The 23,193-nt window shown below is 45.7% G+C and overlaps 1 protein-coding gene and 1 long non-coding RNA gene across 3 annotated transcripts; one reads left to right on the plus strand and one right to left on the minus strand.

Annotated features, from left to right (window-relative positions):
- The first annotated feature begins 201 nt into the window (after positions 1-201).
- Positions 202-17,807, plus strand: LOC1279024 (homeotic protein caudal). 2 transcript variants are annotated; one of them, XM_061656470.1, is made up of 3 exons: positions 202-1,637; positions 3,858-3,920; positions 15,782-17,807. In XM_061656470.1, the coding sequence occupies exons 1-3, from the start codon at positions 1,010-1,012 to the stop codon at positions 16,336-16,338; spliced, it is 1,248 nt and encodes a 415-aa protein (XP_061512454.1). In that variant the 5' UTR covers positions 202-1,009; the 3' UTR covers positions 16,339-17,807. The 2 variants fall into 2 exon arrangements, with proteins under 2 accessions (XP_061512454.1, XP_318681.2); XM_318681.3 differs by lacking the exon at positions 3,858-3,920 and having other exon boundaries at positions 205-1,637.
- LOC133393088 (uncharacterized) lies at positions 17,621-19,866 on the minus strand. Its single transcript, XR_009765998.1, has 2 exons — positions 18,345-19,866; positions 17,621-18,276 (listed from the first exon to the last, which is right to left on the minus strand). It is a non-coding gene; the product is annotated as an uncharacterized LOC133393088 (long non-coding RNA).
- Between the last annotated feature and the right edge of the window lie 3,327 nt (positions 19,867-23,193).

The following is a 23,193-nucleotide window of genomic DNA, read 5'->3' on the forward strand; positions in this document are numbered from 1 at the left end:
GCGTAAGAAAGAGCGCAAACAACTGGCAGAAAAACATGTCCGCTTCGTACAAAGCAACCGAGCAGCCATTGGACGGCTCTGGAAACGCCCACTTTTGCAGGTACACTGCTGCTGCTTTTGCTGCTGCAGCAGAAAGGCAGCGCAGCAGCACGGGTACGCAGGCAGGCAGGGGCGACGGTAAGGGTTTGAGCACAAACAACGACAGCAAACAATCACATTCGCATACGCATCCCATATCAGTCGAGTTGTGGCAGCCTCTACGACTCGAGCACAGCTAGCAAGCCCAGCGCTGAAGTTTGTTGTCGCTGTGGACATCGTGTCGGCCGGAACGTAGTGTCACTCTCGAATCGCCGTTCAGTGAGCACAGTTCGTGCAGTTGTGTTATTTGTGTTATTGTTTTGGTGAGAATAAAAAATAATACTGCAGTGAGTTTAGCGCATGTGAGTGTTGCTTGTGTTTACGCATGTCGTCACGTATTGCGGATCATAAAAAATAAACCAACCAAATACTCATGGCATACTGTGTGTGACACACTAGCTGTCCAATGTTTGTTTATGATCGTCAAGATCGACCGTGTAAGTGCGTGTCTGTGTAATAGAAATTCAAATTGTAATTCCTGGTGTTCAATAAAGTGAAGAAAAAATATTACCACATAAACCACACTGCGGCCTCATTTGTGCAGCCTTCGCAGAAAGACAACAACAACAAAGCGAATGAGTGTGCGTGTGTGTGTGTGTTGGTGGAGTGATTTGGATTAATTTGTGTTGTGAAATGTGTTAAAACAATGACGCGTGTACTTCAATTTTTGGTGCTGTTGGTGTAGAGCTCAATCCCATCCAGAGTGTGTGCCTGAGTGAGTGGTGCTCACTTACGGCGCTTACCTTGCGCAGTGGGCGCGTGTCTTGCCAACGGATTAGAAGCGTATCGCGCGCGAAGAAATATAAATAAGAAAAGACGGAGCAGAACTGAACGAAAGCGTCCAAGAGTGATCCCGTGAAGTGTGATCAAGATGGTTTCGTACTACAATCACTTCGCGATGTATCCGAAGAATCACAGCGGCAATCTGCCGTACTCGGCGACGACCGGCTGGTACCCGAGCAACTACCAGCACCAGCCGCCCCATCCGCAGTTCATCGGCGATGGTGAATCGTCGCCCCAGCCCGCCATGTACTATCCCCATCCGCACGTCTTCCACCCGCAGTCCAGCCCGGACTGGAGCAGCCACGAGAACTTCTCCACGCCGCCCCAAACGTCGTTCGGCCTTTCGCACGGCCCGAGCCCGGGTGCGGGCGGTACGGGCAGCGGCGGTTCCGGCGGTGGCAGCGGCGGCATCGGATCCGGAGCACTGCATCTGGGGCAGAACCCGAACCTGCATCACCACCATCACCATCACCACCATGGCAACAATGGCGGCGGAAACGGGGGTGGCGGCGGCAGCGGCGGAAACGCGCACGACCATCTGGCCGATGGGCTGCACAGCATACCGTCACCGCCGATTACCGTGTCCGGGAGCGACATGTCCAGCCCGGGAGCGCCGACGGGATCATCGTCGCCCCAGATTACGCCCCGCCCGACGCCGGTCAAGAGCCCGTACGAGTGGATGAAGAAGCAGTCCTACCAGAGTCAACCCAATCCAGGTTAGTACGGGTCTTCGAGACTTTTTTGCGAATGTTTCCAAAATGTGTTGTTTTTTTTTAATTCGCATTTGCACGCATAACACGGTTCACGTGATGATTGGCGGAGTGCAGTTGCATGATGCATTTTTTGGGTGTTTCTGTTTTTTCTCTCCCTTTTTTCCATTCCGTTTGCATTTCTGTCTGTAAATGAGTGTGTTTGTGTGTGTGTGTGTTCTGTTGTACATTTAAATTTCCAGTTGGTTTTGCTACAAACATGTGTGAAAAATACGCACAAAAGGAAAGCATGTAAATCGCACGCCAGGCGATAGGTATGTGTTATAAAATCACACCAACTTTTCCCTTTTGATCCGCAAATTCTTTACTTGCCTCGGTCGTAACCAACTCTCCTGCCTGTAAAACCTCATTTACGTTCATTTTTTATCGTTTTGCGCATGTCATGTCGTCGGCTGCGTGCGGCCAATGCGTGTACCCGCAGAACGCAAGACGGACAACCGTACACATTATGCTGCCTTATTTTTATGTTTTACCCCCCCCCCCCCTCTTCCACCTCCTCACTCCACCTTTCCAACATAACCCCATCCGGTTTCCGTTCATTTTATGAACCGTCAAACATCATCAGATTTCTTCCCCCGATCTTCTTTCGGCTGAGTATGGGGGGCACGACGGCAAAGAATTTATTACCCAAAACATTCCATAAACCCCTGCTGCGGTCACTATGGAAACTCGCTCGCTAGCAGGATCGGTGCAGCGACATTATAGGAGGAGGAAAAAGAAGGGATGTGCAGCAGAAGTGGAAAGCCATCAAATGGGAAGCCATTAAAAATCAAGAACGCTAGCGCTAACGCGGAGCTTCAAGTAGGATGGAATAAATGGATTGATTTATAAGTCTCGTCACTGCATGATCTGTTTTGTTCTTCTCTTCCTCCTGGACTTAGTGGAAGGTTTTTGGGGCGATTCCTGGTGTAGTACTTTTCTTTTTATCGCTGTTTTTTTATTCTGTTATTTCACTACACGATGCATGCGTACGTTTGTATGTTTTGCCTTTTTAATGCGTTGTTTCCACACTCTTTTGAATGTTTAGCAACGGCATCATTGTTTGCTAAAACGCTATGCAGCGTTACACCACACCATTGAGCCTCTTAGAACTCTACCCAGAAAAGGGAAGAAACCCTGCGAAAGTGAATCCAGCACTATGGTGTTGGCGGTTTTATCGATCGTAGTGCGTAGCCAAATGGTGTGTACACACAACACGCAACCACACAAACCAAAATGGTTGCACGAGGAAACTATTGAAGAGGAAACCAACAAAAAAAGGATCCACTGCGGGACGTCTCTTGAAGCTGCAGCCCGATGCGAAGGGAAACAGAACCGTTCCGTTACCATGGCGATCGTCAGCCGTTATCGCCGTCGCCATCGCTTTAGATCTTGCACTGTTCTTCACAACTATTGACAGCTGCCGTCAATGCCGTCCCGTTTTTCCCGCTTGCCCTTTCGAGTGCACGCACTGTTGTCCTCCTCCTCCTCACTTCGCCGCTAGGAAACCGCTAGCCTGGAAGAAAACCTTCCGAGAACCGTCGGTACCTTTTCGCAGCTAGGCGACCATTTAGGCGGCTGCACGGCGGAAACGACCCAAAGAAGCCGGCGGCCTCTGGTCTGGTTGCGCTTTCCATTAACACCCCCGGAAATGGGTCCATTTCCATTAGTCCGCGGCTCACGGTAGCTGGCGTTGCCGCTACCCCTGATTAGCGTCCAATTTCGTTTGCCACTTGCCATTAAACGGCGGCTTTTGAGGTGGGGGAGGGAATTTTTCTGTTTAAACTTTTTAAATTTTCTTCCCTAGTTTGCTCTAGTTCTTCGGTTGGCTCTTCGGTCGGCATGTTTGTTGGTTTCGAAAACAAAATATTTAAGCACGTTCATGTTTTTACTTTCAAACGATTCTTTTCATACGAAAATGTTGTTAACGTGCTTGTTTATCATTTGTTGCCTTTTGTACTTTTAATCTTCTTTTCAATAGTTTTAACATACCTATTTATCGTCCCTATTTAGTTACAATTTTACCGAGTTCCAATCGTACCTAACGTATTGCCCATTGTTTCTCTCCATCTCTTTTTCTCGATGTTATGGTGGATAATGATCTCGCACACTGCGCACACGATATCCCTTATCCACACGCACACCCACACCCACCACACACACACACACGCCCAACCCCACAACCAGGAGGCCTTATCAACATCTGCTCGGCACCATCCCTGCAAGACTTCGCTCCGGTGGAATCTGGTGGTATGAACTAAACTTTATTTTTGCCTTTTTGTGTCCATTTTTCTTTTTTAAATTGTTTTGTTTTTGGGAGTGTTCGTTGCTAAAAATTGCATGAGACACAACGATTTCACCTTTGCATGTCTGCATAGCGCTTTTGTTACACTTGGGGAATGGGGAATGAATCGTTTTCCATCAACTTCCCTTATCGAGAACGATCCTACGCCTTGGGGTTCAGTTGTATAGCTGTCCACGTCATCTATGGCTTCCACCACTTCCCAGCAACAAAAACATTGAACTCCATTTTGTAATCGAGTTCCAAATGACGAGACTAATGCCACCGTACGCCCCAAAAATGGATGCACACCGGTGAAGCGAAAACAATAGGGGTAGCTTTTTGCTCCGTTGGCGGTGCTTCTAGGGCAAGACGGATCAACTTCCCTTACTCCTCCCCGCTGTCCACCCATCATCAGTGGCAATGGCATTGCGTTTGAATATTAATTAGGAAATACAACCCGCATCGTTTCCTCTTCTCTATCCGCAACGGCCCTGAACGTTGGCGCTGTTAGGAAAGAAAAGCTTCAAGAAGTCACCGTAAAGACATCTAGTAGGCGAGCGAAGGAGCAACCGCAATACTACTGACTCAGATGTCTAAAATTAAGCCTCCTCTCTCTTTCTCTCTCTCTCCCCCTCCTTCCAAAGCAGAAAGCGAAACACAAACCCTCGAACTCGAAGCGTATCGCGCTATTAATTTATTCGCTTTATGTATATTTTTATGGCATTTAATATTTATGGCTTTCCCAACCCGCCCCTCTGCACTACCACAATTCCCCCTAAGCTGTGCATTTCTGTGCTAGAAGTAAGAAAACCAAGCAGGAAAACTTGAAGAGACTGGCCACAAGAGGGTAGAAGTAGAAAAGCAGCTCAACCGAGCGAAACCGGGGCGAAAACGGAGAGCAAGCAAACCCAAGCAAGCGCTGAAAAACCAAATCAAATCAAAGAAACCCATTAAACCAGGCGCTACTAGACGGTGACATCGTCGAGTCGTGGTGGAGTTTTGTATGGTGTGTATGAGTGGTAGTTGTGTGCGTACGTACAGAGTTGTATGGGTGTGAGTGTGTTTTCTACTGCAAAGAGTCGTTCGAAGCGTTTAAGCGCAAGCAAACTTAGTCCAGAAGACAACTTTGTCGTACCCCGAAATGGCATTTTGTGTGGTTCAACCCGATTAATTTGTAAAGATGAAGTGAACGTTGGCGGCCTCGGCAAGGTTTGATTTTTGACAATGTTTTAACCTTGGGGTGCTTTTTTGTTTGTTTTGGGACGCTAAATGATGTAACTTTTATCGATTGTTTTAATCGATTGTATGAAAATGTAATATAATCCGTTACTGTACTCTCCAACAGTGTGTTTGCGCTACCATCTTCTCCTTTGTCGACTTCAAACAATAATAAATTCCGCTGTTCTCCTCCTCCTTTCACATATGTAAATTACTGCTTCTCACCTTTCACCGCTGCTCTTGCGGTACTTGATATCTACACGCTGCACCTTCTTGCCATGTAATATTTGTAAAAAACACACACTTCAAACCCCAAAAACTTGCGACCCTCTACCTCTTTTTCGTGTTTCGTTGGCTTTAACCAATTAACCGATTGCAAAGCATAAACCACCTCCGGTCTTTACACATTTGTCAAAAAACGATCACAAGAAAAAGAGTTCTAATGATGTTTTTTTCTTCTCTTCTTCTTCTCTTCTTCTTCTTCTTCTTTGGACCCAATTGCATTTTTTGCAGGAAAATGTAAGTATTTGTGGTCACAAACCTCTCCCCCCCCGTTCCCGGTTGGACACAGCTGGTCCTCGCTGGTTGGTTTCTCCATTTGTTGCGCTCCTTCTGCCCACCACTGCCCCTCTGCCAATGTCCCCGCGAAAACAGAAAAACAGCCAAACCGCTCCTTCCGCAAACACACACACACATACACACACGCACGCACGCACCCACCCAACCGCAACCTCCCCCGGCGCGATTGTGATACCAAGGTTTGCGCACAGGTAACGTTACAATATATCACTTTTTTTTGACCCACGAAAAATATATTACAAACACTGTTCTTCCTCTCAACAATCGATTCCTTTGCATGTTTGATGGCTCTTTTTGTGATGTTTACCTTGTGCTGTCGCTTGCCGGGCACAGGTTTTGGGGGGAGGGGACCGGGGAACGGAGAAATAGGGTAGCCAATCTCTCAATCGTATATCATTTCGATCGATTGTTGTGCCCCTCTTTAAGCAACCCTCTTTAAGGAGTTAATGTGCCTTTAGCCTCAAACTCAAACAGCGTAAATTATGCACCATTTACCAACCAGCTTATGTGGGAAGAGCATATAACAACGATGATGTTGTAAATCATCAAACAGAGGATTCGTTACGGCGATACGCGCTTGGAGCTGCTTACAATGTGTGCAAATTTAAATGCCAATCACCAGCACCAATCTTATCGTTGCGGGGTTTGCTTCTCATCCCAGAATTTGGAAGATGGAATTTCCCCCGGGTGGACATGGCACATAAAAAAAAAAAAACAAACGAAGCACAAAAGCACTTACGCAACTGGCCGATATTAGAATCAGCAAATCACCATGTCTGTTAGGACTAGGCGAACCGTGCTCCAGCTCTCTTCCGTTCCAGTCACGCCACCCGTACACAGGAACCATCCGTTTGCTCTAATCTTCCCTCCAAATCGTCTCGCACTGCGCAATAATCGATCAAACAATCGCACACCAAGCGGTGGGGCGGCCATTTTGTTTCTTACTTGCGTTAGTGCACTCCAATCCCCCCCCCCCATTCAACCTCCTCCCCCCCTCACCTTCGCATACCGAATGATTAATCTCACGCCACCATTCGATTATTGGTGTATTTCGAGGTACACGCTTCTCCCATTGCCCGGTGTTATCATGCCGTTTCGATAGCCGTCATCAGGCCTGGTTGTCGTCATTAAAGTATGGCTGTGTGTGTGTTTGTGGGCTTTTTTGTCGGTCAGCAGCAGTTGCTGCACGCACCAAAATGTGGATCGATCGTGGAGTAAGGAGAGAGAGAGAGCGAGCGAGAGAAGACGGCGGAATATTTGTCCGCAGTTTTTGGCGTTATCACACTGACAGGGTTGGCTCGATTTGATTAATCGATGTTTTTGCCCCCGATCCGCTTCCAAAATCCCCGTTTCACCCATGTACCGCGGGGGGCAGGATCTGTCAAGGTATGAAGGTTCGCATCCGCTCATCGAAGCTATCAATCAAAACTCCCCAAAGCGGTAGTGGTGATCCCTACTAATCGCCCAAAGTTGTGGACAAAATACTCTAAATACTGCTACACAGATGCCTCTACAAGGGTTTCGATAACTTGAAGAGTTTATGTGCCTATGCTTGAATTTGGCTCTACCTCACACCGGACAGGATGTTGTTATGATAACTGTGTAAAACATACCCATGTACAACAGACAGACGGTTAAAAAAAGTTAACCAAAAATGGTCAGTTCTTCATTTTTATTCTTATTGTGAGGAAAACTGTTTCTTGAAAGAAAAAACATCACTTAAAATGATCTTTCCCTTCAAAGCTCTCGAAGCCCAAGCGGCCCCGCGGGCTAGTTCAATAAAACGTCTCGAACACACATACCCGGCACATCACTATCGGCAAAACACTGCTATTTAGAATGCATTGCTCGAGATCCTAAATAAACACCCCGGTGCATAAGAGAAGTGCACAGAGTGAGAGAGAGAGGGCGAAAACCCGCGATTTGCATCCAGCACAGGACCGAACCACGGTGTTTTGAAGTGCATGTGTTCCTTCGCAGCACACAATTTCTTTGTGCCCTCGAACCCAACTATTTACGAAGGGCCGGATATTTTACAACATAATTGAACCCCCGGTTGTTGCAATTTGCCGACTGGCCATATTGGCCGCCCGGACGAGTTCAAGGCACACACTGTATGCAAAAAAAGGTTCGCTTCCGGGCACAGACAGACGGCCATGAGCGATAGGGCCCTTGTTTTATGTCCACCCCGGCAGTAGGGCTTTCCCACGAACGAACGAACGAACGAAAGAACGAACGGAACGAAACGAAACCCAACCGTGGCCAGAGGAGCAAGCGTGGGTTCTTCTGCAAAAGTGAGCGGTGTCCTTCAGACGAACGGTACACGGTTGATGAGCTTTCGCCTTCAATGCTCAATGTATGTATGTAAATCGCAGTACAAGGCACGATGGTCCGTAGGCCCCTATGGGCAATAATGAACAGTGGTACATCTTGTCTTCAGAGCCTGCTAAAGACAAGCAACCCCGTGCAAGCATCATTTCATTATCATTTCGAACACCTTCTTCCCAACCAACTAGTTGAGCAGGCTATGGGTAGAGCACGGGTGACAAACGACTATCTGTCATCTATGCGAGGTGGAGGGTGAATGAATATGGGCAAAACGCGACATTCCGCGGCTCGTTGTCGAGATTGCTGCCGTTCCAAAACGGTCCCGTGGGGAAAATTGTAAAAATTAACCGAGAAGCCGGTTGAGAGATGAGCACGCCCGCGTTGATTTTGGTCGTCCTTCCCCCATTGTCGGAGATGAAATCGTATGGCATCGAATTAAATCGTAACGATAATTGGGTTGGTTGTTTGCCTTTTTTTTTTACTCCAAAAATACTCTTAAGTAAGGAAGAATGGAGGATAAGTTAATTTCCTTTTTTTGTAAAATCACCAAAAAAAAACTTCTAGAATATTTGCAAACCACATGGCGATGAACAAGCAAAAAGGGTCATCTCCACAATTAAACAACTGTCCAATTTGGGACCCATTTTTTTGTTCCTAGTACGCTCTGATGTGCTGCAATTTATCGCTCTGCAGAAAGGATTTTCTGTAGGTAGCGGAATTTGGGGCAAGTGTGCCACCTTAAGTATTTCAAGTTATAACTCACTAAAACGTGTTTTTCAAAAGCCGATTTAAATCTCATAACCATTTAACATCTATTTCCTCACTTATAACTGAGTTTCGCTTGAAAAAAGTGCAAACAAAACAGTTTTTGAAGCGTTTTAAAAAGGGTCCAAAAAGACGTTGTTTTTTGGGCTATGGGGCAAGAGTGCCACTCGTATGGGGCAAGACGGCCACCTGGTTAAAATAACCGTATTTCTTAGATAATTGGAAATCATTACGTTTGTACCACTAGTGTATGTATTCCTACATGTCTTAAGTCACCAATGAACCCCTTTTCATCACAAACTGTATCGCAATATGGGTTGTTGCTGGTCTGTTTTTCCGGAGTAGAATCCGCTCGTAAAAGCGCACCATACCGCAGCACGCTACAACAATGTTTACATTTTTCACAGCTCGCGCCTATGAAAGATGGTGGCACACTTGCCCCAAATAGAGATGGCTCTTTTGCCCCAAAAGTTGTAACTTTTTTGAAATTGAATTTTTAAGTGACAAAATAAAAGTTTTTTTCAACCAACCCCAGAACAAATTTCACGTTTTCTCAGCTATACGGTGGTGTAAATATTTTCTCGGTTGATTGTTCGCATGATTTTTAAGAGCTTATTTGGTTGGATTCAAAAATTATAATATTCTGCTCAATTTTCAAACTCAACATAAATCAGTTCGAAACAATGGGAAATATCGATTGATCTATATGAAATTCGGCTCAGTATACCTAGTCATTAGAAAGCAACCAACTGTATACAAAATTGATCATTAAACTAAAGTTTTCAAGGAAAAATAGTTGGTGGCACTCTTGCCCCGTATGGCACACTTGCCCCAAATTCCGCTACCTCTCGCCCAAACGATCAACATTAATATTATCGTAAGCGGAGAGACCATAGCAGGCCATCTTCATCCACGTGCAATATAACAGTGATAATAGATTTGTCGTCCATCGCATCGCCACTGACCAGCACGTTGATGTGTTTTTCTTTCCTCGCCTAACCTAGAGCCAGATTTGCCCTACCTCTCTCTCACTCTCGTTCTCGTTCTTGCTTCCGCTCTAAGGCACAACACTTTGCCCCGGGGTTATTTTATTCTTTTACAGCACACACTACGGCCATGATCGTAAACATTAGGACGGCATAAATAGTTGGTCCTTAAACGTCTGTAAAGGGACCAGGGAGGAAGCACCATCGGGGCTGGGGTGATCCTGGTGAACGGCGGAAAACACTCATCCGAAATCCATAGCTGCTGCTCCTCTGCGGTGTTTCGGTGTTCCTAAATTCTCTCCTTTCCTTTTACCTCCGAAAACCCTGGTCTTAGGACGTTCACGATTCGATAAACACACCGAACTTCATAAACTGGGTGATAGAGTTGAGTGCTTCTCACTGCAGTCACCCTATGTGTATATGTGTGTGTTTGTGTGTGTTTACCAATGTGTTGCCAATGGCAACACCGACCATCTTGTTCTTTCCAAAAACCGTATCGACTTTACGTTCAACCGTTGTCGTCGTGGTCGTCGTTTGTGCCACGATAAAACTGACATTCCGGTGTGTATCCTATATATCGCCGTCGTTGCTTTACGATTGTTTCGTGAGTTGCTGGCTGTTCTAGGGCAATTCCTTACAGTTGATAGTTTTCAAAAGGGGGCACAGAAAAAAAGGTAGTTTCCTGCGACAGTTTATGCTCGAGAGCGCAGGATTAGCGCAGACGTTCGTAGTTAAGTAGTCGTTTGTGGCGTCGCGGGACAATTTATTTATAAACACACACAAAGACACACGTGCTAAGATGTGTCCTGGATAGTTTGAGGAGAGCGGTGGGGGGGTCTGAACACTGTGGGTTTTATTGTTTGTTTTTATTATTCATATAAAACCAGCTCGGAGCAGCACTTGCTAAGGGTGGAGCGATCGTTTCCAGCGGTCACATGTGGGATTGGTGGAAGCATAAATTTAAAGACGATTATAATTTGGGAATGGAGCACTTTGCTCTTTGCTTTTCTGTAGCAGACAGACATCAGGGAGTGTTGTACTGGATTTACTAAACAAAAAAGCGAGTTTTTGTGTTTATTTTTGTTTTTATTTTGGTACATTGGTTATTGTTTCGTTCCAAGTGTACGATATCGCTTAAAATCTCCGAAAATGACAACTTTTACCTTCTGTTTATGGACCACACACACAAGCGCTGAGCAATACTCAGAACTCCCACCGTTATTAGCTCAAAACCCCCAGTGTCCTTGAACTGACCAAATGTTCCTTTTTGTTGATATCCTTATCCACCCGGAACCGTAGCGAAAATTCCCACCGGGTTCCTATCACCCTCCGATGCGCTTGTGTTACGCAACAACCAACCAACACCCCCCACACACGCGAGAGTAAACGCAAACAAATAAACACATCCCTCCCACTGTCCAACTGAAAAATAACAAAAAAAAAACCCGAACAAACCGCCCCCCTGCAGTTGTGGGTCAAAACGGACCCCGGACGACCAACAAGCCAACACAAGGTGATATGATGAATGGATGAGATCCTTGGCCCTACCAGCGGGAGCGCATTTTTGTCCCACTGTCTGTTTGTGTGAGTCCTTCTTCTGTGCTGCTGTCAACACCCGGAAATATTGTCCATGGGACACACACACACACAGAAGCCACAATGTTTGGGCAAGCCGCAAATCCCAGAGAACGCCGACAACTGAGCACAAATGTGCGTATGACAAATGTTTCCCCCGGGAGTGCGTAACAAATGAAGTGATACAACACGTCCATTATCGCTGCGGGAGTGGGATGCACAACCAACCTTGCCATCCTGTTGCATTTCACTTCCAGCCCGGGGAAATGGGCCTTTTTTCTCCCAACTCCGGTGCGCCCAGTTATGAGGGTGATGATTTGAAGGAATCATGTCTTTAAATTGTCACATGTATTACGTTCTGTAAATGGTGATTGGTGAATGTCCCTGAGCTGGGCCGTCCGATCGTCCTCAACATCTCAATTCTCAACATCTTACACCGGTAAAAGAAAGCATCCCGCATAGAAAGGTCCTGCCACTGGTCTTGCCAACAGCCAGCCCCTCCAGTAATCGATTACGATCGGCAGGACAATAAAAAGAAAGCAAATAGCAGTACAGGTAGAAGAGGCCTTTCCACTACCCCCGACACATCCCAATCGTAGCGTCTAGCTGTAAAAGGAAAGATACCGAGAGAGAGATAGAGAGAGAAGAACAACACACACACCCAACCTTGCCCGCGGATCCCGTTATATATGGCCCAAAATAAAAATTGATATCCATTATTATATTGATATTTATCATAAAAGTATTAATGCTTTTATTGCCGCTAGATTACGGAGTAATTATTTACGATGCGCCGAGATTCCGGTGGGGTCGCCGGTTGCGACTTTCGAAGAATACTCCCTACACACACACACAGACACACACACTCACAAACACAAACATGCGATAGATAGGGTTGAAGGGGAGGGATAAGGGGACTTGGCGGGGTACACACACACACACACATACACTTACAAATGCATGTGAGTGTGCTTTTCCTTCTAAGACTTGTGGCAGTGGTTGCTTGGACTTCCCAACCCGTGTCGTGTCGTTTGCCTAATCCTACAAAAGGGGGGGATATGGGTTTGATAAAGAAGACCCAACTTCTTGGCCTCCCCATTACTACCCTACACTCCCACTACCAGTGGTTGGGCGTCTACACCGGATACACCCTGAAAGTGTATCCGATCGATAAGGAGGAGGCCTGTGAACGATGCTTCCGTCCCAAAAACCACCCCAAACCACGTCAGACACTGTGACCACTGTGGCCACCGTCCCCAGACCACACAGACAGATAGGATTGGGAAAGAGAGAAAGAGAGAGTGTCGGAGGGGTCGGTCCAGCCCCATCGAGAACTCCCTTTGATGTTGCTTTGACGCTTGTTGTTGAGCTTGGATAAACAGGAGCAGCACAACATCAAACGGCGAACCTGCCCGGAGAGGGCATTTCGGTAAAAGGTAAATTTGGTTGTTATCCGCACGGATTACCCGGGGCCGCTTTTGTCGGTTTCGGCATTACCCGGGGCACCTGGGTGTGCGTGTGTGTGTGTGTGTGTGCCCGGTAATCCATTTGTCAATCGATATTATCAATCATCGTCGTATGGGGCTGCTTCCCCCCCTTTTGCCCGCTTTACTATGGCTGCGCGACTGGGCGGCTTGCTTTGATTTTCATCCGATTTGGAGTGCATTTATTTTGTACTTTTTTGTGTTGCTCTCACTCTCCCAAAAGATTCAAATAACGGACGGTTTTGCCTCAGATTTGTTGTTGGTTGGGGCTTTATTTGGAATTGGCAAAAAAAGGTGAAAAATTCGCTTGCGCACTGTCACTTCACGTGCAGTGTGCATTAAAGCAGGGAGAAAAGCAGGGGCCCTGGGGGCAATATTTGCGCATGGATTTGGCCAGCAAAGCCTTGAAGCAATCTCGAGAAGAAGATCCATTCATTCGCGTTTTTCTATTGCGGTTATTACGGCTGCGGTGCAATTTGAAAGTTTGTGCCATTGTCCAACGAGTACGCTACACCATCAAAAGTAACTTGCGCTACACACCTTTGCAACGGGTATATGCTATTTTTGCTGTTGTACCTGGACACTTTCCACAACCAATTTCGCACGGTGACGGCTGTCTAGCCATATAAAAAAGCAGCAATTGCGCCATTCGCTGCGCCTAACAGACGCAACTGCTGCTGCAATTGCAGCCGTTACGGAACGACAATTGATTTTCCAACCATATAAAACTTTACGGTGTCTGGAAGGATTAAGCCATCAATGATCACCACCAAAACGGCACAACGATGGGGACAACAACAAAAAAGAGAAGGGCCCATCGGTGTTGGCCAGCGGGAAAGTTAAAGCACATGCGCGGGACGGCGTTTTAGAAGCCACCGAACCGTAACCCACCGATCCGAGTCCGAGTCCCACCGGCGCGGCCATCACTTTGAGGTCACCGATGAAAGGGTTATTTTCCGTTATCATGGATTAATGCGCTGGCCGGTGTTTGCTTTGAAGTGTTGCGCACCGTCACCGTTTTCGGGCGTGCGGGCCCGCTCAAGACGTGTCTTTCTAATGCCGGCGGCACGAATTTCTACGTTCTGTCTGCCTAGGTAGAGTGATAAAAGAAGAAAACGGAATAAAACACCGTTACAACATTCGCAGTTCCGTCTTGTGGTAATGTTTTGCATTTAATTTAATCTTGCTGTTCGTCACTTCCTTCTCATGTAATTTAACTGTCTAACCAATTCAAAGAAACCCCCGCAACAAAGAAACGGAAAGGCATGTGAGGCACCTTCAAGACTGCACAGTATCCGGTTCGATTAGTAATCGGAATTTGGTACCTAACGCGAGAGATAGGTGTACCAGTTGCGGCGGGCCCGCTTTCGCAACCTAGACCTAAATACGATCGTTTCCCCTTGCAAGTGACGGGGATGGTTTCCTCCAGGAACCGGGGGAGAGGCTTTGTTTTTGCTCAACAATCCGCGCAATGCCTCATGTGTGTAAGGGGTAATCTGTCAGATAGAGGGCACACGAGCAATTAAAATGAAGCAGCAGCTCGCAGCAGCAGCAGCAGCATGGGACTCGCGCAGACCCACACTCGCACAGGTTATCTTTATGTCGGCCATATTAAAAAAAGCCCCAACAACACCGATAATGAAGATACGAACCGGGGACGTCCCGGGCATGGGAAGGCAGGGATGGAAGTGGGAAGAACTTATCTGTCTACGCTTGTCGCCCCGTAGACATCTCCCGGCTTGTCACCTTCTCCGAGCCTGCATGTCAACGTGGGCCAACATGTGCGTCGTAACTTCGAAATAACAACAACAACAAAACTTCTAGAACCTCATTTCTGTCGTTTTTGGCACATTCACTTCCTTTTGGATTGCGCATTTCCATTTAAACAAATCCCAAAGGTTGATAGAATGGCTTTTTAGCGGTGTCCTTGCCTCGATAGCTATCGATCACGTGGCGCATCAAGCGGGCAAAGTAGGCTGTGAAGATATTTTTTTTGGGGATCACCACCATTACCAACACCAACCAGCCCATCGGCCCCCGTATTCTACGAAACTGTAGCAATGTTTACTTCGACGAGAGAAAAAAAAAACGAACCACCTATCTTAGACGCGAGATGGACGAGATAAGATCAGTTGCGAGCTGGGGCTGCACCCTGCAAGACTGCGGGATAATACACGATCACGCGTCGTATACACGTCGTACACCGCCGCCGCCCCGGGGTAGCTGTAATCTGCGTCAGTATGCCCACAGTTTCTAGCAAGCCCACGGGTGGATGATGAGAGGGAACGGAGCGAACCACCCCGGGCTACGCAAACAACCAAACGAAGGCTTATCACGCGAGCAGTGGGTTGGGGTTGCTGGCAGCAAAACCGGCCAGGGGACGGACGACAAAACCGACCGTTTGAGGAGCGAATAGATCACGCCAACCTACCAACCAAAGAGGTGTAGTATGCACGCATGCGCATGTGTTACCGTTCCGTTTTGGAACGACGATGATAGTTAAATATTGACTCACGTACAGCCCACGAAAGCGAAGCCGGCGCGAGGAACGCCACGGCTGGATATCTCTCTGTTGTGTTTGCATGTGTGTGTGTGTTTTCCGGACGAAGTCTTCACCTTTGGGGCCGCCGGGAAGTCATAACACGCTTGTTAACACGAAAATGAGTTGTCATTAGCAATTACTTATTGACACATTCGCCGCCGTCACCGCCGCCGGGTTCAGGTTGCGCCATCTACCTGGCGCGCTTACGATAAGAAGCGAAAGTCATATACACACCCGCGCCTCATTTTTTCACCTTCTTTTTCACCTCTGTGCTCTTGCTGTGTTGATAGTTTAACAAAGTGTTCTAATTTCTTCTTTCTTACTTTTTTCACCCGTTCCATTTTCCACAGGGAAGACACGCACGAAAGACAAGTACCGGGTGGTGTACACCGACCAGCAGCGGCTTGAGCTGGAGAAGGAGTTCCACTACACGCGCTACATCACGATCCGCCGGAAGGCCGAGCTGGCCCAGAACCTGCAGCTGTCCGAGCGGCAGGTGAAGATCTGGTTCCAGAACCGTCGCGCCAAGGACCGCAAGCAGAAGAAGAAGGCCGAAACGGGCAGCGTGGGCGGCGGCATGGGTGGACTCGGCGGTGGCCAGTCGCTGGTGGCAGCGCACGCCCAGGGCCACAACCCGCACGGTGGGGCGGCCCAGTCGATGTCGGCCCTGCTGGCGGACACGAAGCCGAAGCTCGAACCGTCGCTACACCTCTCGCACCTGCACCAGATGAGCGCGATGAGCATGGGCATGGGCTCGATGGGGCTGCACCATCACCATCCCGGCCACCATGCGGCACTGCACGCGCACCTTGGCGTGCCGACCTCGCAGCACCATCAGCTGAACCAGGCGGCAGTGGCAGCGGCCGCCGCCTCACAGGTGCCTTCGACCTCGCTCAGCATAATGTGATGTGGTGGTGTGGAGATGGCTCTCGCTCACTGAAGGCCGCGCAAAAGGTGTGCAACATGTCGGGTGTTGCTGTTGTTTTTTTTATTTCTTATTTATTGCCTGCCCAACACACACAACGAACGGAGAACGGAGAAGCCAGAAACGAAGCCTTACTACCCAAGATGCACCTCTGATGCACCCAAGATGCGCACCAGCGTGACCTCGGGGGCAAGAACATGGATGAGCGCAGCTGAATGCGAGTTCTAAGCTGTAAAAACGCGCGTACGTTGCACTGTAATAACGGCGCGCGGCACTCTTTGACCTTCGGTTTTTTATGGAAAGAATGCGCCGGTTGCTATGGTGGGGAGAAGAAATCGAAGATGCTGGGGCAAATCTCATCGTCTAGTTCTAGGGGATGGGAGGGGATTTTAGACATCGTAACCTGTGTGTGCAGTGTGCAGTTGATCTTTGATGAGCAAGTTCTTAGCTTCAAACCTACACAGAAACGGCTATCGTTCGAGAAGAACCAGCAGCGAGAACTGAATCAGGAGAAGAAAAAAAACACAACGGAAAAACCAGAGCAAATGTCGGTGTCGGTTGCGGCTAGGAAGAAAACCACAAAACCTTCGTAACATTTAATTCACGTGCAATGTATAAAACAAGAAAATGATATATACTTTTTAATCTAAACGTTAGCTTAATACCGCGAGAGAGAGAGACAGCGAAAGGAGAACTACCACTAGCAGGAAACCGGGCTGAGGAAAAGGCAGGCAGTATAGCAGGAAGCCAAATGCCATGGTTTCGCTGGAGTATTATTAAACCTATTATAATAATTCTAATTATTATTGTATTATTATTACAAACGCTGGTAGCAGAAGGCAGGGCGGCCGAGATCGAGTTTGCTTGACCACCCGGTTTAGATTAACGGGGCTGTAGTTAAGCCACGAAACGCTGTGTAATGTATAGAAGAGCCGTGTAATTGGGGAAGGGAAGCAAGCGTACAAGCTTAAGGTGGCGTGTTATAGCTGGTAATGTTGGATGTTTCTGTCGACTTGTGGAGGAGAGCGCGCCTAATGGGCGAAGGAAGTGTGTTGACTTCCAGTTCGTCGCTTGCCTACCGGCCTGCAGCCTCTACAGAGTCGTACAGCACGTTCCAATACTTATGTTTACTAAACTTTTTTGAGATTCATCTCTAAGAGATAGTGCTGCGTTTGTGAAAGCAGCTAGAGAGAGAGAGAGAGAGAGAGGGAAAGAGAGATAGAAGTTATGAGGATGAAATTAGGCGACTATAATAAGCAAAATCTGCATCGCGAGCGTGTTAGTGAAATATTGTATGAAGAAAAATGAAAATTGAACAAAATTACAAAAACACAACAAAAAAACAATTGTAAACACACCTACACGCAAAAAGAACCAACACTTCGATTGAACAGTAGCGACTCACGATGCAACTCAATAAAGTATAAATTCTGTAGTAACAAGAGCAAAAATTGTCGATTTTTTTTGTAATTTTTCTCCTCCCTTTCGTGTTCGTTGTTGGAGAGTGGTGAACGCGGCTAGATTAATAGCACGCTACTACCGAAGGTTTTGAAGGTTTGGTTGGCATTTTGTTTCCCGTTCACTGAACTAGTAAAGGCTACCCTTGCCTTGGCCTTTATCGATTATCTCCCGCGGCCTTCGGGGAATCGGGCCCGTTCATCATCATCGAGCGCGTCTGTTCCGTGGTGAAAGTTTCCATTTTCCACACACACGCACTAGTGCACATGAACAAAAGTTCCCCACAGTAGGCTACGGCTAGACGGACGGTAGAGCGCTACAAGACCTAGCCGCCATTTTGTTCGGCGCAGGGGATTATGTTGTTTCTTCGTCTCCATCCTTTTCTTCAATCTCTAGTGTCTTTAATCTTGAGCCGGGCTACCATTCCGTGGTTATTCGAAGGAATCCTAGCCGCGGCTAGCTCTGTGAAGGCATTTAATTGTGGGTGAGTTTTTCTTATTGTTGTTGTTGTTGTTGTCTGCCCCTCTTACTCGATCTACTCTCTTCTGCTCCAGTTGGATCCAGCGGCCTCGCGGTCGGTTCGGAGTTTGCCGCCGCTGCTGCTGCTGCTGCTGATGCAGTCCAAACGAAGAAGGTGCTAATAGTTTCACACACCGGTGAGAATTAATTGGTCCGCATTCCGATAGTTCCCACGGTAATTGCACGGACGGGTACGGGTTGGTATTTCGGACTCGGAGTAGTGAAAAACCGTAGCGCGCCTCGCGCACAATAACGAATGGCATTGAGAGAGTCACTGGCAAGAGTGATCACACTGGCCACTATGGGTGACAGGGACGATGGGCGATGGTGAGCAAAATAGCGAAACCTTCAACTGCAAGGCCTACTTTACTGCGTCTGGTACGAGCCTGGTCAGTATGGTGGTTGCACAATGTAAGCGCATGGAAGCTTGATGAATTGGTGCGATGGCGGTCACACGTACTCTAAATTCCGCAAGCAGAAGTGCACGGGGGTGTAAAAAATGGTGTCGAAATACAAACTGGAATGTCAGTCTTGTTGTACGAAATTGTACAGTACATGTCTATCGTCCTAAAACACCTGTTCGGTGTTTGCTTTACCTTCTTAAATAATTCCAAAAAGTGTGAGTGTTTTTTTGAATAATCATTAAATTTCGAATAATTTCTGTTTAATCTTTTCGTTTTTTTTTTTTAGCTTAAATAAATGTCCCGTTTTGAATACAACAATACATAAAACAAAAATTCATGTCAGCTCATTTTGAAACATTTCCAATCAATAGATATGTATGTTAGGAAAAATGATAAATTGAACAATTTTTTCAAGAACAGCCGTTTCAGCTCCAAACCTATACGTAACTGGTACGGATTAGACTAAAATATACTGTATATGAGATTGTAAAGTCAACTTCAAAACTTGTATATGGCAGTACAACGCAACTGTAGGACGAATTCGCTTAATTCAGGAGTTCAAAAGATTGAAATGACTCAATGCTTTGTGCTTTATTTGATGCCTTAAGACTAGCTTAAGACTAAGCATGATTTACGTATAGGCCTTGTAGTGTGACTTACGCTCAAAGAAGCTTATTTTAAGTTATAATAAATATGATTTTTTAATTAGCTTATTGTTAGCAATGTAGCTTAAAATACACCCAAAACCACAGTGCATTCATCAACAGTATTTAAAGAAATATAGAAACTCAATGGAAGGTTAAATTAAGCATCAGTTCACTGTGTACGTTGAAGTTATGTCTATAAATACAATCCCAGGAATTGGTTTTGGATGTTCACTCATCCAGTTCAGCCAGTTTACGAAGTGAATTGATGCTTAATAAGTAAAAATCGTTTGAAAAATCAAAAGAAAATCCACTCAGTAGGAGATTAATTGAATGTATGAATTTGCTAACAATTGTATTTAATAAGCACACGAATAAATGGTTGAGGAAAAAGACAAAATGACTAAATGTAGTACGCTATGCCTTCCAAACAACAGATTTTGCCTCAGCAGAACTTTGCTTCCTAGGCATAGTAGCCTATGCCTTCTGACAAAAGAAATAGTTCTTAGTTAACCATCAAACGAGCAAGTTGACTTTTATTTGCTCTCCGTTTGAACTGTAACACTAAACAACATTACTGTTTTCCCCAAAGTGTATGAAGACCAGGTGGTCACAAAGACTGTTTTTAATGACCAAATTTGAACGTCACTTTTCCCCAAACAAGCTTTTTGGCGACTTGCCCAATACACATAAAATCTTAAAATCTTCGTTATTTGCACTGAAATACCTTAAAAAGCACACAAAATATTTCATATTATAAGCTAAACCAATTCTGAACTAATTTTAATCCATTTTTGGATCAAAATAATGCCGTCGATGACACCAATGTGTACTACGTTGCTAAGAACAAAGCGAACGGTTCCTATGGAAATTCATTTCACCTATTCTGTCAAAAGGAGCTTTTTTTATTCCGAAATTAGTTGTCAATTTGTATGGGACGAGTACACCTGGTCTTCATACACTTTGGTTTTCCCAAAGAGAAACAAACTGTTCATATTTCATTCATAGTGAAATAAGCTCTGCTGCTATCAATTATACTCCAAAGTGATACCTCTTCCGTCAGCGGAAGAAACAGATTATCTCAACCATCAAACAGGATCTTCAAAATTTCGCCACACTACTTTTTACCAGAACATCCTGTTTGATCGGTGTCAAGGTTTAGCTTCTAGCTCCACAAATTCCAAGAACGACTTCGTATTTCCAATGGAAAGAAGAAGACAACAGAATGTCTTAATTCCGTCACAAACCAGCCCCAACCGTTCAATCTACTTAAGCAGTGCTGTAAAACGCTGCGCTAATCCAAATCCGTTTCCTTCTTTGTCAATAAATCAGTCATGGTTGGAAAAGCAAAACAAAAAGCAAAAAAAAAGTTTATGCGAACCAAACTTAACAAGCCACGACTACAAACTCCGTTCCAAAACGGCCCAAACGGGCTTGAAACGGGGTTTTGTTCTCTCCTTCTACCGGATTTGCTTCTTTCCCAGCTTTTGCTTTAATTTAAACTCCCAACTGGTTTGTGCGGTTCCGGAATCAGGCCAACTACTACACTCCAAACCAAAAACCCTCTGTCTACCCTGATTTACATTTTTGTGCAACAAAATAGTACGAAACAAAAAGTAGCAACCATCGTTCACTTCTTGTTGACGACTGTTGTTGCTAAAGCCCGCCAGTCAAAGCATGCCATTCCAGGGGCCGCCGTGCCAACTAGATCGCTGCGTTAACAAACTCATGGTTCCGCTTTGTTTTTAGGGAAGTTTGGTCGCTTCTTTTGACAAACTATTCGATTTTGTCCAAAAGTAGCACATACACGTACACACAGATGCATACAGACCATGAAGCATGAATCAACTTTTCTTCCTAAGCTGAACCGCGAACACGACCTAGCCAGACGGCAAGGCTTCCTTCCCCTCGACACAGAAAACCCGTCGAAACCGCGCCGTATCGGCCCGACCGTACGTCAGCGACAATCCTCCCGAGGGCTGTCCGATTTTATTGGTCATCGGGGACGTCGGCACCCGGAACCGAGGGCACCCGCGGAGGGCGGAGGAACTGTGAACTTGTCGAATGCCAAAAATCGAATAAATAACGACGGCTCCTGTCGTATGCTGGCTGTGAGGGTGTGAGCTCCGTGTACCGCTCAGAGTCATTGCATTGCAATGGACTGTTCGCGGTGGTGTAAGTGTGGAAAGGAAGCTCGTAATGTCCTGAGAGAAGAGACATTCGTGCCACGCATCCAAAATCCGTGACCGGACTAGTAGAGTTGTGGTGAAATTTGATACTTAAAGATGTTTTGCATAAAGAAGCACAACACGCTTGGGCAGATCGCTTGTGGCCGTGGCTTTAATGCCAATCGGGGTGAGTCGGGGAGAGGGAACACTGTCGTTTTACCAGATGACTTCGTGGTTAACGCGGTGGATTAAACAATTTCCTATTAATTCACGCCATGTTGAAGCATCTTTTTGTAGCACGTCTTGTTGCTTTGTTGGTATGAAAATTGATCCAATTTATCATTGCGATACAGAGCTGTAAGCGTTGAGGGGTTAAGGCAGAGTTAATTACAAACCATTTCCTACACATGGCTCAAAGTAGCAACGATTTGCAATGTGAAACTAAGGAAAGTAGTTGATATTAAAGCATTGCGTTTTTTGAACAATAATATTCCCCGCATTCTTAGTATATGGAGCAATAACCATAGTCGATATCTAGGCCTGCCTCAGCTCCTAATGGGCCTGCATTTTGATTGGTTTACCCATAGCCTGCTATGATAGACAACTGCATCACGACATCAAAAGTGTGTTAAATTCATACCGTACAGTTAATAGTACAGTTTAGGCCGGTCTCGTAGTACAGTCGTCAACTCGTACGACTTAACAACATGCCCGTCATGGGTTCAAGCCCCAAATAGACCGTGCCGCCATACGTAGGATTGACTATCCTGCTATGGAGGGAAATCAATTAGTCACTGAAAGCCAAACCCACAAGAGGTAAAGGCAGGCCTTGACCGACAACGATTGTTGAGCCAAAGAAGAAGAAGAAGACAGTTAATAGTTTCGCATTTAATTATTTATTTTTATTATTTATTAAATTAATAGTAAATTATTAGTTTCGTATTTCTCGGATCTGAATAAACTACTGATTGGTTTTGTTTGATACACTTAAATGCATTTTTAAAATGCTTTTGTACTTAAATTTTCAATTCATTCAATTTAATTGATTATGTTAATGTTATGCATTAATCCTTTTTAATGATGCGTTAAACATCAGCTTATAATTATCATTTGCTGTAGTCCAAATCACTCTTTCTTAAGAAGTGTTTTGAATTAAAAAAAATAGATTTTCAATTACTTCGGAACGTATTAACCACGTAACTCAAGAATAGACTGAACATCGTTCCCCGTGTCTATTCTTTTCTTAAATACAGTATATTCTAAAACAATAAAGCAATGTTATTTTTCTGTTTCTATTTATAATTCTTTCTTTTTCATATACTAGCCTCACTATTCTCTTGTCTTATTCTTTTAATATCAATATCCTCAATATCGCTTACCTTAATAGACATAGACCTTTTTTTCGAAGTCAATCGAGCCTTTTTCAACCTTTATCAGAGCCATCGCGCTTATATTAAGCTATTAAACTGAAATCAATAAGATAGTTATGATTCTATATAATTTACTACTTTTAGCAAAAATACTTGTTCTTACTCTATTTCACGTAACGTCCTACACGAACATGCCGGCCTAAACAGGAAATCGAGACTTTTGAAGTACCACCCAACCGGATAGCAAGTCCGTGCTAGGGGCGGAATGAGCACT

Source organism: Anopheles gambiae, chromosome 3 (assembly GCF_943734735.2).
Source record: "Anopheles gambiae chromosome 3, idAnoGambNW_F1_1, whole genome shotgun sequence".
NCBI lineage: Eukaryota > Metazoa > Arthropoda > Insecta > Diptera > Culicidae > Anopheles > Anopheles gambiae.